The sequence below is a fragment of the Diadema antillarum genome, unplaced genomic scaffold (genome assembly GCF_040938485.1).
Source record: "Diadema antillarum isolate AM-2024a unplaced genomic scaffold, OU_Dant_1.0 scf00000032, whole genome shotgun sequence".
Lineage (NCBI taxonomy): Eukaryota > Metazoa > Echinodermata > Echinoidea > Diadematoida > Diadematidae > Diadema > Diadema antillarum.
Genome location: NW_027270921.1, coordinates 397,901 through 412,500, shown reverse-complemented (window position 1 = coordinate 412,500; position 14,600 = coordinate 397,901). Strand labels below are relative to the sequence as shown.

Below are 14,600 nucleotides of genomic sequence, written 5' to 3'. Positions count from 1 at the left end.
GGGACGTGGTAAGCAACTGCACGGATCGGAAATGCAGTGGTCGAATTGTTCTGGGAACCAGCGAAGCTGTGTGTCATCTTCAGTCTAGTGTTCAGTCACAATGTTAACATTAAGCCTCGCCCTCCGGAAGTCCACACAGTCTCCGGAGGGTAAACCAAGGCGGTTCTATAGCTCCTTGGATTAACCTGTAGCGGTATTATGCACTCTCGAGATATACACTCGAAACTTGCGATCATCACAAGTAGAGAGCCTTGTTGAGTGCGTTCCTGGGGGACACTTTTCGTCAGCCGAGCTAATTAAGAATCTGAGCGACCATGCTGTCTGGTTATTACAATGAGGAATTTTCCAGTTGCAGACATGATTCTTAGAAAAAAAAAATGACTCGAACAAGTCAACGTACGCATGTGTAGTCACTTCTCCGTATATGTTGCAACTGGTGTGTGTGTGTGTGCGTGTGTGTGTGTGTGTGTGTGTCACGACGACAGAATGATATTGGTATATCATTATGTGGCTTTGATTTACTCCACTCGCATCCCTGTAAGTATACAGAATATATGCTCTCTCTATATAATTATGTATAAAGATATGTATAAATACACACATACACACGCACACACACAAACACACACACACACACACACATATTCATTTGTTCATATTTACATACATGCACATAGAATGCTTAATGTATCACCTTGAGCTCAAGGAGAGGGCGGAGGGTTGGTTTTTTTTTTTTCATCAAGTAGCTGTATATTATCAAAATAACCATAATGTGTAATGGATGCATTATATAAAAGGTAGCCTCTATTCGCCTACACGCAGTTTCACTGATCTATTGAATGAACCACGTATAGTGTTCATAGATTATATTAGGCTGACCTTCGTAAACAGAGGAAATATCCGTACTCCAAGCAATGCCTTGATAAAGGTCGAAGCATTACATTCAGCTATCATCTGTCACCCACGACTTTAAGCCTAAAAGATAGAAATCGCTAGTGAGCTCTTCTTTTGAAGAACCAGCAAAAATCAAGGTTATAAGACATAAACTAGAAAATTTAGGCTTAAAAAGTATAAGTAAGCAATAAAAGGCCAGAAGCTAACCAAACACACACCCTCAATACATATAAAGTTGGGTAGGTTGAGTAGATCGATACCCATACAATGGATCACTCGAATACTATATAGTAAATACATACAATGACACCCTGGCGCACGTACATACATTCCTACACTCACTTACGTGCACATAAATTATTACATGTATTATACACATTCACATACAGAAGCATAATTCATGAAAACACGTTCTTCCACAGAGTAATTAATAGATTAATCGCTGCATTGGATTCACAACAGGTATTTACCTTATTGGATTCCCATCTTCTTATGGTACATTCGTAGTCCCTGATGTCCCCGTTCCAGTCAATAGTCAGATTGGTCTGAAATAAAGGGAAAAAACGATCACGTTCCAAGCTCTATTGATAGTATTGTATAGGAATTAGATTCATTATCTTGCGCTTTGTTTTGTACTAATAAAAAGACAAAAACCTTTTTTTCCAACAAAAAGAAATTAACAGGAGAGGCGTCTACATATTGTTTAATCTTTTTTTCTGAGATAATAACCATCCGATGCCCTTGAAAATTAATCCGTTCATCTTCAGGAATTACTTTCTTTTCATGAGCAGCCATAGGAAACAGAAAAATGAATGTGTGTACGAGTGTGTTGTCCTTGTCATATTTTCTCGGTACACGTGGTTCAGTGAACAGTGTCCGGGCATTAGCATTGATATTTTATTTTCATTTTTAATTTTTTCCCGACCTGCGTATTTCAAAATAACTACATGTATATCTTTACAAATGACTTAAATAATCAAATACAAAAGCTATGAAAAAAAAAACTCGAATGATATATTATTTACTCATTATTTATCTAGCGATCCACGTCCCACAAGCTTTGCTTTTTAGTGGATCACTGTTTTCCATAATCGAATTTATTTTCCGCACGCCCACGAAGTATATGTGCATTGTTCCTCCTATATATATATATATATATATATATATATATATATATATATATTGTTATATGATTTATCTCGTATACTACATGAATCTTTTGCAAATGTTTGAACAATATTATTTCATGACATGTATACTTTGTACTATGTTTTGATTTTCGTTGATTGGAAATAAACTATGATTGAATTGAATTGAATTGAAAAGCGAACATGCCTACCACGTATTGCGGAAAGGAATATGCAAATGACAGATACACAGGTTAGAGATTATGTCTTGATATGCAACATCTAAACTCAGACACTTTGATTGAAAATAATTCCGTGATAAGAGAAAAAGAAACAAGGGTACATTGTGATACAACAGCAACATTTCTGATGATTGTTATATTCAAATATACTTTGGGGTTTTAGCTTTAGCTTTCATTTTCTAAAAACTCAGTTAGTTCTTTCCTCATCCAAATCGTACGGCCTTTATGTCTTTTTACTCAGCGTAAAGGATATACACGAGGAAGTGATGATGAATAATGAGTTGATACAAGTGAGTATGTTGGGTGGTAGCAGGCTCAACGGTGCACCAAGCAAGAACACCATTGCCAAAACGTTAGGGGTGGGTATTTATAGGTACGTTTCAGGGCAACGTGCATATGCCCACAAAACAATATACGTGGTGCATCGATAAGCCTTCTACCATCCAACCTTCTACCGCCACAGAAGCCTTCAAAGATCTCAACAAGTGATTATAATCATAAATTGGTTATGATGATAGTTAACGGTATATTCAGAGGTTAAAAAAATAACTTTGAACACGGGACAATAAAAGCGGGTGGGACATAAAGGTGAATGGGACAGGGGAACGGGTTGACAAGTCAAGTTTATTGTTTCGTATTGTTCTAATTCTTATAATTCTGTTCTTCATTCTCGCTGGTTTGGAAGCATGAGGGCTACGAAATACACGATTTTTTTTTCTGATGTTGTTTTGTTTGTTTATTTTAGGGTTGTTGTTGTTGTTGCTGTTGTTCTTTCAGATTTCAGATTAGAATCCCGCATACTTTATGAAACGATTAATCAGGCACCTGTCAAAGTTGAGGAGATGGGGGGGGGGGGGTTATCCACTTTATTTTGTAATGCCTCCCTTCTTCTTCACTGCACATGGCTGAAGAAAATACACACCTTTCCGTCGTCACATTTTTCGTTGGACACGCCCATCGGTATGCCGCCATGCATGTCTTCACCGGGAGCAATTGGGTTCCCGTTGCTGTGAAAGGCGGGGATACCTCTCGGGGTTGCTATGGCGACATTATCCAGGTAGCACGAGGTGATGGAGAGGAGAATGAGGCTGATGCACCAAGACATCGCGGTGCTCCTCCAAACAGACGCACCCATGGCCAGCCTAGAATACCACAGCGATCAATGTGGACTGCAAAATAAAGTTTACACAGTAACGAGACTGGTCAAAATCATCACTAGTGTTTGGCCAACTCGGTATCACATTAGCTGGCAACCTAAAGTTTTAGTTCTATTTTAAGCTACGTCACCCAAACCGCGGTCACACTGGCAAAAACATCGCGAAGTTTAACTTCGAGAAGTCTTCGCGAAGTTTGCTCGTCCGTCCGCCACACTGGCAACCAACTTCTTGAGGTAGGGTCGCTGGTGCGCACGCCCAACAAAGAAGAAAGAGCGCTCAGTCTGACAGCTAATGATTGTGACGTAACAATGTACTCATGTCCATCCAAATGAGGCCGGCACCGCCCGCAAATCATGCCGCAAACAGGTGGACGAGTCACGTGACAAACTTCGCGAAGTTTCAGTTGCAAGCATTCAAATTTCCCTAATTTGAATTGAAAGTTTCGCGAGAAGTTTCGCAAAAATTTGGCAAAATTTAAGATCTGAAGCTTCGCCATATTAAACTTCGCGATCTTTGGCCAGTGCTACGTGACCGCGGCTGAAGATTCTTTTGCATTGGGTTATTCGCGTAGCATCTTAAAGCCATGGCATAGGCACCCGTTTGATTTCTCAGGCTTCCAACAAAAGATCGTACTCGCTTTGGCTTTTGATCAGCTTTTCATATAAGTTCTGCGCTAACTTCGTGCGAAATTGAAAATTCCATTACCATCATCAGATTCTTATGTAAAAGTTTGTTCGAATCTCAAGATTCTCATGAATTCTGGAGTTCGCAGACATTCGTGGGCTCACATAGTTCCTTGCGGTCTTCTGAAGAAATTTGTGTGGCGGCGCGCCGTTCATACGAACGCAGTAAAGCCGACGTCATTAGCTAAAGGTGGACACAAGATAAAGGAAATTTTCCAATTCGGATCTGATCGTATAAACTTCGGGTCATTCGTGAGGACATCTTAAGCCGCCGATGGAGTTTCTCGGACTCCGATTTTATTCTATTTAACAAAGCGAACTTTCATGTTCAACTGAGTTCCTCTGAATGCACACACTCAGCTGCGACCTATATGTGTTGTTGTTTTTAACGTTGTTGTTATATCAGCATATTTTCTAATCTACAAACCATGCTGCAGAAAGAGAAAATGCAAACGTTGCTCGTTTGACCACGTGCATTTTAGGTTTTGTGTAATTATGACATAATATGGTTCTGCGTGATCAAGAGACCATGTAGCCTAAAAGGTCAACCTGTATAAACAAAATGTCAAGATCTCCACTGGATGATGACGATTGCGCTTATTACGAGAGAGCGTGCACGCAATTCAGCGAGTTACAACACGAACGCACTTGAAGCTGAACATGCTGTTTGTGGTACTGCTCAAGAGAACCTGTAATCGAGCGTGCTCAATGTTCAAAGACCGATGCAACTGTGGTATGATGATAGTGATGATGATAATGATAGTACAAAACATGACCCTCTTTGATATGCCACCATGTCATCCACATATTGTTGTTCAGAAGTAATGTCAAGAACTGCCAAGTCATTGTGCTTTATTTCTAATCTTTTTAAGTGATATCTCACAAGTTCACATCACCAAAATATACACAATTTGATAGGTTTTCTTGCTTTATATCGCTGGTTCAATATTTTTTTTTCATACATACATAGCGGGATATCTCATGACTATTTCAATTTATTTTCATATTTCTCGATGAAAAATTACATCAAATATAACAAAATTAAATGAAATACATGACATACATAGAATATTGCAAATATGTAAAACATAATAGTGGTCGATCTGTTAAGTTTGGAATCTGTGAATGAATGCTAAAGAAATATGAAGGAACCTACTTAAAAGCGAGTTTGTTGAGCGTAGGTCCCGGTTAAAAACGAGTTTAAGATTGAGAAGGGGAGCACGGGTACAACAATGACCGGAACATAAGAGAAAAACAAAATAAAAAAGTACAAATATACAGTTATATAGCAATTTCTTCTCTAGTGCAGGTTAGGGGTCGGAAAAGCCACATGCTGTGACACTATTGTGTCCTAAAGCAAATGACAGTGGAACTGAATTCTTAAAATAGCTTAGAATATTTTTATATACACGGAACTGTTGAGTTGCGGCGATTAACATCGGCAATGCAAGAAATCAGTTCGTTTCGATCAATGTCACTGAACTTTTGGAATCGCATGAAGCCCACCTCTTTTCTTTCATTTGATGGGGGTGTCTTATACATGCACCGTTTTTTGATACTTGATATTCTTTATTTCGTATACCTGAAGCACGTTTCAAAATGGTCGATATAAAATATACTGCACTGGTTAAATCCTGTGACTCAGAACTCAATCAAGTATAATCAAGGAGACTTCTGAGAAGAGAATAAACCGTGCAGAGAAAACACACTTCACTACCATATTCAAATTATATGCACACTGCTTCGAATGCACAAGCTTGCTCCAGATAACCAGAAACCTTGCCTTAGGCCTGGTGCCTGACATCGAAGCTGCAGCACCAACAAATTGGATACAGGTACTGAAGGGTTGAAATTGATATGGTCTTCTTTATCCGGGGGATATCGTCTTCAGTGTTGTCATACACTATCGAAGGACCATGCCATTATCATTACCCTTAACAGTGCTGCCAGCTATGCCTATCCATACACCTGATTCGAGAGGGACATGATGTATGGGTAAAAGTGGTCCAACGACATACACACTTGACGGGATTTAAAGGCATGATTTACCATTTTCTGATGGAACAAAAACCCAGCATTAGTACTTCAATATAGTTCTAAAATGTGAGTTAGGGATAGAAACAACCAATGTAAAAATCTGAACCAGTATATTCGATGATAATTATTGTCGGATATACAAAATGTGTGAACTATAGTTGTAATAAAGATGCTTCCAGACTAAACCGTCTACAGTTATGGTTTAATAGGCAAAATAGTGATATCTCCTTATATGTTAGGCTTTACTGAAAAAAAAAAACCAACAATATATATATATATTCGCACTGTCATCCCTGAAGAAGAGGAAGGTTCCTCGAAAATTTGGATTATTCATTAAATCAAGATTGGCTATCAATGCATTCCCTGCATTCCTCTGTTGTGACTTTATTATTGCTATATATATATATATATATATATATATATATATATATATATATATATACTGTATGGTATGATGTTTCGTGATACAATTGAACTACACTTATGGAACAAAAGTGATATCTTGAACATTTTTTAAATCACTGCTGCCAAAGGTAAACAGGACCTTTTACCTCGGGAGCGCCCATTGACAGTCAAGAATCTTATCCACTATGCCACAGTGCCATTTCAGAACAGGTGACTTAAGTAGGCTTGTTAAACGACAACCCCAAGTCAGAAATCTTATCAATAGATTTAAAAAAAAACTCCCAAAGGGTGAATGCAGTCTATGAGTTAACTTTATATGATATATTTACACTCATTCGTATTATAGCAATAATACGCCTGAAGTTCTTTCATGAACCACGACATAATCATGCATTTTCTATTTCATTAGCCATCGACCCTTTAACACGAGTTTACAAAGAATATACATTTTCACATAATTCTATTTTATCTTGTTATCAATTGGGCTCTACTGCACCTGCGTTAAATGTGAAGAAAAAACCCACACATAAACATGTCAAATAAATTTGGTTACGGGCAAATAAGTTTGATTTAACTTCGCGCCCACTTCAAAATGTTATAATATGTCAAAGGGTGACTTGGCCCTAATGCTAGATATGGATATTGAAAATATGTTTCGTAGATTCAACTTCAGTTGACCGTAATGTAAACCTATACACAACGATATAAACGTTGTTAATCAGAAGGGGAAAATGCCACATTTCAACAATTCCGTTAAATGCGGTCTTTTTTTTCACACAGTGAAGAGTTGTAAGAATAACGGATCGCATGCATCAATGGCAGTTGATGGTCTTAAAATGTACTGCCAATCGTCTTGCCCGCGTAATCGTCTGCACGCTCCCCTTAAACTGCCTTGAATGATTACTGGCAACGAAGAAATGACCAACCGTCCATCACTCTCTCGTATCCTCGCTCTTTATCTGTCTCTCTTTTTCTATCTGTGTCTCCCCCTCTCCTCCATCTCTATCTGTTCATCTCTCTTTTCTGTTAGTTCATGGGAGAAAGCATATACATTGTATACTAGTACCATAATTTATGGACATAAAAAGAGAAAGTGTCAAAAATGTAATCTAAGATATCATTTTTGTAGGGTTGAAATAAAGAAGAGAACTATTACTCCTCCCACCCATCTTGAATGATAGGACCTATTATAAACATATGTCAATATAAATACAATAAAACATATCATGTCAGGAGTTCCTTCCTCGAGAAGAGTTAGAATGATGGACGGATTAATATAGATAGGGGGCCTAGCTTTATATATATATATATATATATATATATATATATATAAACATACAACGCACACAAACACACACACACAAACATACATGTTATAATATATGTATACACGTATATAAAATTTTCTTGACATTATCTTATCGATTGTACATAAAGACGGTCTTGCAATCACTGAGCGTGCTTATATTGCTCTGCATTTTATGGGACCCCTGCGGTACGTGACATCCTTTTGTATTCAACCTTCAGTTTGTTGAGACGTTCTCGTCATTATCTCATCGATTGAACATAAAGATGATAATCTTACCTGCAAATAATGTCGAATGCTTTCACGTTCCGTTCCTTTCCTCAAGCTTGCGAGCAAAACACTGCAAAAATCTTGGACTATATCACACTTTCTCTTGACCATACGCTTCTTTACACAGACATTCGCGGCCACAACACATTAAACATGCCCGTCCGCGGGGCAGACAGTGGTGAACGTGGAAAGCGACGAAAATTCAGGGCGGAAAACGGCTCATCCAAACCCTATAAATATCTACGAAATGCACAAAACGCGCCTGGTTTCAGCTCATTCGTTATTCCGCCCAATCCTCTGGCTGTCGTAGCTCGCGCTCCTTCGAGGGTTCGTCTCGCTCTGCCAACCACACTGGGAGATCGATCATTTTCCAAACGAGGTGATGGCGCGAATCTGGTACATGAGTCTAGCAGACTGTTGTGACGCCAACACCGAGCTGAAGGAGGTGGCGCCTGTCAATTTCTGTAGTTTGCGAAGATTGATACTGCTTACGGAGCTGGGGATGTAGTTGTCCTTAACAGGGTGCGTGGATATTATGTGTGTGTATGTGTGTTTGTGTGTGTGTGTGTGTGTGTGTGTGTGTGTGTTCGTGAGCGTGTGTGTGTGTGTGTGAGTGAGTGTGCGTGCGTGTGTGTATGCGTGCGTGTGCATGTGTGCGTGTGTGTGAGGGTTGAGCACAGAACTCCACACACACGTGTGTGTAGAGTTCTGTGGGGCTGAGGGCTGAAGGCATAGGGGTGGGTGGGGTGCATGTTGGCGTGTGTGTGTGTGTGGTGTGCGTGTGCATGTTCGTGTGTGTTCTCGCAAATGGCTTCGATTTTTTTCTTTTTTTTCTTTTGAGAAGTAATGGAACATACCCAGTTGTTTTGAGCAAACTATCATGTCTCATCGTCTTCAGTGTTGTCATACACTATCCAAGGACTATGCCATTATCATTACCCTACAGTGCTGCCAGCTATGCCCATTAAACGTTATTGAGGACATGATGTACGGATAAAAGAAGTCTTGCATATATTATATTTGCGAGAATATATGTGTGTTTAAAAAAAAAAAGAATAAAAAACGGATTTCGTTTCTTTGGTTAGAAAAGAGACACAATGCAAGTTTGACATTATTTTACACAATGTTGCGTATGCTGCATTTTGTCTTTGTATAGTGTGAGATTGACATTATTTTGTACAATGTTTGTGTATAATACAGTTTGTCTTTCTATCATGTTTTGTTTTTGTTCCTGTGAACGCGAATTTTGTGATATGAAATTGAACGAATTCAAATAAGGATTTTTTTTTAAGTGAGTTTGTTTGAGGGTGGGCGAGAGAGAGGTAGAGAGGGAGGATGTAGGGATAGAATGTCTTTGTGAATGAGTGTTTCACGTGGGTGTGTATGCTATTGTGCGCTAGTGTGTCGTGTCGATTGTGTTGAAGTAGAAGGTATAAGACCGAACTATTGCTTATTACATGTAGTATCAGAGGTTGTGTTGAAGAGAAAGGGTATTGCCAATCATTGGAGCATGTGCGAGGTAGTTTTGGAAAGTAAAAAGAATCAAGTTAGACTTAGGCCTAACGAAGAATTTTGAGGGAAAAATCGAAAGAGAAAAACCCAGTGACAATTATCTTTGAATTGGTCCTTGCATCTGCATTTACTTTGACAATGTAAAACTTGAATGACAGCAACGTGAACGAGAATGTGTGTTTGACTGTGGGGGGGGGGGGGCATGTACGTGGGGTGGGGGTGTAGTCTATGTATACATGTGATTGGAGTGGGGTGGACGGAGGAGGAATTTAACGGGCCAAAGGACAGATTATAATACAATAATATCAGTTATCAAAATATTATTTTGATAACTGATTTCACTGTATAGAAATTATCCTTGTATCATGAGTTATGTAAATTAGTTTTCAAAATTGTTGGTGATTGTACTGACATTTTCATTCGCCTGTTTTATGCACATTTAAGTGAATGTTCGTGATTTAGGCAATCATTAGGTATTAAATGAAATCAAATAAAGTACAAAAGAGTTATGAATCTGTGGAATGGATTTCATCAGAGTTTCTGTAGCAGGGACTTTAGACAGTGTGAAAAACGCTTTGTGGTTTTCAGGGAAAGTTGGCACTAAAAACGCACAGAAAGGGTTAAACGCAGAGGACACGCATAGGTGTGGAAGTAAGGAAAACTTGACCACGTGGATGTTTTATTGATTTACGTGAATAGAATGTGAAAGTGGGGGGGTGAAAAAACATGCAACGAGGGGTTCTTCCCCATAGAAAGCAATTTTCAAACTGAATTCTCTTTTGTAAACCTATAGACCAGATGGAAAACCGTGAGTGACTTTAAATTTTCTTTGTCATGATATAAAGTAACGTGTTTACTAACAGTTCATGGATATGTTTATGATCTTTATTTTCACACAAATACATTTTGTTTTTATCTCCTTCATTATAATATGACGTGTTTTCGTTTTATTTTGTCCATTATCGTTATTTCGTGTTTGATTTTAAGCAAGAAATTGCTTCAGATCTTTTGGATGTGGCGGGGGAAATAATACATGCTGAATTAGAACACTAACGGTGATATATCTTATGTAACAAAGCCATGAATGTAAATGATACTATCAATCAGGTTATTTGTATTCACAACTAAGATTGCTCATGCTTCCACAACCACTTTTTTTTCCATTGCGGTTTTTATTACTTTTGGTGTCAATAAAAAAACACCCCTTTTGTGTTCATCTTTCACTGACTCAACGCAAGAAGTTGCTTTAAAGATAATTGGTGTTGAACATCGAGTACAAACTTTGCGGTTTTCATTACTTTGATGTCAACGCAAAGACACCCCTTTGTGTTTATCTTTCACTGACTCAACGTAAGGTGTTGCTGTAGAGATAATTGGTGTTGAACATCGAGTAAAAACAGACGATGAGAGGGTCATGTGTGCGCCAATGACTTTTGAGATCCTCGGGACAAAGCGGAATTCAGTCCAGCAGTATTAACCCTATTTATCCATAATCCTTCGTGCACCTGTTGCCTGTTTCCAGAAGCAAATGATCGTCAAGTAGCTCGAATGCATCGGGGTAATGGGGGTAGTTCGACTAAAGCATCGGTGCTGCGGTCACTTCGTGCACCCGCGTCTGTTATGATCAATTTCCTGACTTCCGCCCTGTGCCTCGGTAGCACGCCGGGGATTGACGCAAATAACGAGAGGTGACTCAGGAACTTCGCTCGCCCCCTCGGAGTCGGATGGTATACTCTGAACAGGCAAAATAAAACGGTGAAAGTATTTTTGCGCTCCTGCTCAGTTATATGTACAGGCTACCGTCTGCTCGCATCATTAGGTGCCGACAACAACGCGTACAGACTACGCACGAACATTATACGTGATTACGCCTGGTTTAAGTCCATCAGTGGTGCAGTGCGACTTTCATCCGGGAACACAAACGAAAGAACTTCACGAGGAGCTTTAAACTTTTTGATAGTTATATCGGTCCATTCTCCCTCGCTGTGAGTCTCTTTCTACTGAGATGTCTACAGCTCTCTGTTAGGGTCGTCATGGGGACACCATTCGGGAACCCCGAACCTTGTCGGTTTTTCGTCAATCTACACGGTTGGCCGTTAAAATCATGTTCGTTCGATTGAGGACCTCAAAACAACAGACGTGCAGCAAATTTGATCAAGTGAACTAATGCTCATGTCATAGAGGATTAATGATTTTGACCCTCTGATGCAACCTGACTTGTGAATGGTTCTGAATATCTATAATAAGAGGGGACTCCTTTGTGCATGCTGTGGGCAACCATTCGAGGGAATGCGGATGACATCAAAAGGTTGTTGAACGAAAGGATCGCTTTCCTCAATGACGTCAGAAGAATCTGCTAAGAGTCAGGTGCTCCCTGTCTGGAGTGTTATCATCACCCCTGCTCTTGGAGTACAAAAGGAGGGAGGTACGCCTACACTCAAGCAGAACAATCCCAGACGCGCATGCACGAACCCACCTTCCATACATCTGCCACTTCAATGTAGAGTTTCGTGTCATCTCGACAAATGAAGAAAACTTTCGCCTGTGTTGGATAGCTGTCATATCTCCCCAAATGCTTAAATGTGATGAACTTATACAGGATTGTTGAGAACTACGGCAGATTTTGTACATTATTTACATCAATCAACCGTGAGTACCACAAAGAGTTCTTGGATAACATTACTGACATCATCTCTGTGGCGTGTTTGTAGCGAACAAGGATTTCAATCATGGATAGAAATAAATGCAGTGGAGGTTTCCAGTCGATTGACGAGGATTTGGAGTGTGCACTTTGTTCCAATCGTCTGCTTAATGCAAAGTTCCTGCAATGTCTGCACAGCTTTTGCGCCGAGTGCCTGGAACGGCGCGTCACCGTTCGGACCAACATAGATGGATCGTGTCGCCTGCGCACCATAACCTGCCCGCTGTGTCGCGACGAGACCGTGGTCCCCGATGGAGGCGTAAATGGATTAAAGCCGAACAATTTAGCGAATAAAGTGATCCAGGCCCTGGAGGGAAACGAATACAACTCCAAGCTAATGGACTCCGAGCTGTGCTGTGAGTCTTGCAAGACTCTGCGGTCACGCGCTGTCGCCTACTGTCAAGACTGCCGGCATTTCATCTGCCGAGACTGCGTTGGGTCTCATTCAAAGATGAAACAGATGATGATCGCTCACAGCATCAAGCCGCTGTCTGATCTCCGCCGCGGTCTGGTGAAGACAAGAAACGGTTATAGAGATGCCAGCTACGGTACGCTCTGCTTCCAACACAATGGACAAGAGAAGACGCACTTCTGTGAGACCTGCTCCATGCTGGTATGCCCGGAATGCACGGAGGACACGCACTCCGATCCGCACATGTGCGTCGAAATGCATGACGCGGTAACAGCGCGGTTACGAAGCATCCGACAGCTAGTCGAGCAGGGAAGTTCCAAACAGAAAGAGGTTGCCGACGTGTTGCGGTCGATAGACCGACAACGCAATGTAGCGCGTCGGGTCATGCACCGCCTGCAATACGAGATAAACGAAGCGGCCGATGCTGCGGTTGAAAATGCCCTAAAGAGCATCGACTATCAGCGGTTGACTCTTTTAAAGGAAAAGGATCGTTTGGAGGAATTTATCATGAGCAGGTTTGACGAGATAGAAACAGCAAGAATGGGGATCGGTTCGGTTCTATCAAATGCGAGAAGTTTCGGCATTAAGTTGATTAAGAACCCTAGTGAGGATGTGCTGCTGACGTATGACAAGCTGAACACAACGTTACATAATTTGCTTGAGGAGCGTTGGGACGAGGCGTCCATTGATAGTGTAAACAATATCATAAAGAACGTGAAGTTTGAATCACATGAAGACGATCAGTGGGTGTCGGTCGGCAAGCTGGTCGATCCCAACCAGTGGTCGCTGTCGCAAAGTCTCCACGTGCCCGACGGAACATCGGGCGAGATCTCGTCGATGTCGTACAGTCGTGACGAGTCCCTTCATCTCGCTCATTTCAAAGGCGCCATCGATAAGATGGAGGAGGACGGCAAGTTCCGGCGAACTCTGACCACCGAGTCGGACATACGCGACATGGCCGTCCTTTCCAACCGCAGTATCGTCATCCTGGATGGCACGTGGCAAATACGGATCTACGATTTGAGCGGGAACAAGACCAACGTGATCCGACCTCAGCACGGGGCCGGCTTTACCTGCCTGACCTCTGATGGATACGACAGGATTTTCGCGGGAGAATTTCATCGCGATACGATATCCGTCTTCGAGAAGGATGGCAGCCATATTGAATCCATCCCTACCACTGGTATAGCGCCATACCGCATCGTCGTCGCCATTTCCGGTCATATCATACTCTCGCACAGCCCTGCCTCTGTGTCCATCCTGACAAGCGACGGGGATATTCAGTGCACCATTCACCGCAAGGAGTGGCAGTACGCCCTCGTCTGCTGTGACAACAGGGGCGGCGTCTTCATCCTGTCCGGGAACCGAGACCAGAAGAAGCTCGTGTCGGTCCACAAGTACACCATGGACGGACACGTGCTGGAGTGCGTGGTCCGACATCTCGAAGTCGACGTCGGCTGCTGGCATCCGAGGATCGCCTGCACGCCCACTGGGGACCTAGCACTGGTCACCAAGACTAAGGTGGACATCTACAGCGCTAGGTCCATCCTAAGTCGCCAACAAGAGTACGAAGAAGATTAATTCTTGATCACTCATGGCGACTTCAAAAACTGAACTTCATGTTTATATTCACATTCAAGGTTATATTCACATTCGAAGTGTTTTTCTATGTAAATTTACTAAAAAGCAATTGCCACGCCAGATACTCTAGCTGTCACTTTACATCAAAATGCATGTCCACATCATGAATAAGTTTGATTTAACAAATGGACCCAAATCCTACAAGCAATGGTAAAGGTGTCCTCAAAATCGGACCCTTAATAAGACAGGTTTACAGAATCACTAAGGCCTAAT

General features: G+C 41.1%; 2 protein-coding genes across 2 annotated transcripts in view; one reads left to right on the top strand and one right to left on the bottom strand.

Annotated features, from left to right (window-relative positions):
- Positions 1-8,419, bottom strand: part of LOC139741868 (uncharacterized) — a 21,656-nt gene extending 13,237 nt beyond the window's left edge. Inside the window, exons 1-3 of the mRNA XM_071652447.1 lie at positions 8,131-8,419; positions 3,186-3,432; positions 1,365-1,439 (exon numbers count right to left, since the gene is read on the bottom strand). Coding sequence (XP_071508548.1) covers positions 1,365-1,439; positions 3,186-3,398 — 288 coding nt within the window. The 5' untranslated portion in view covers positions 3,399-3,432; positions 8,131-8,419. The remainder of the gene's footprint in view (positions 1-1,364; positions 1,440-3,185; positions 3,433-8,130) is intronic.
- Positions 8,420-12,362: 3,943 nt separating this feature from the next.
- Positions 12,363-14,327, top strand: LOC139742100 (uncharacterized). Its single transcript, XM_071652667.1, has one exon. It carries the CDS (start codon positions 12,363-12,365, stop codon positions 14,325-14,327), a length of 1,965 nt encoding a protein of 654 aa, XP_071508768.1.
- The last annotated feature ends 273 nt before the right edge of the window (positions 14,328-14,600 follow it).

Bases quoted from the DNA above. Each gene is read 5' to 3' on its own strand.
- LOC139742100 (XM_071652667.1), top strand. From the start codon at position 12,363: ATGGATAGAAATAAATGCAGTGGAGGTTTCCAGTCGATTGACGAGGAT.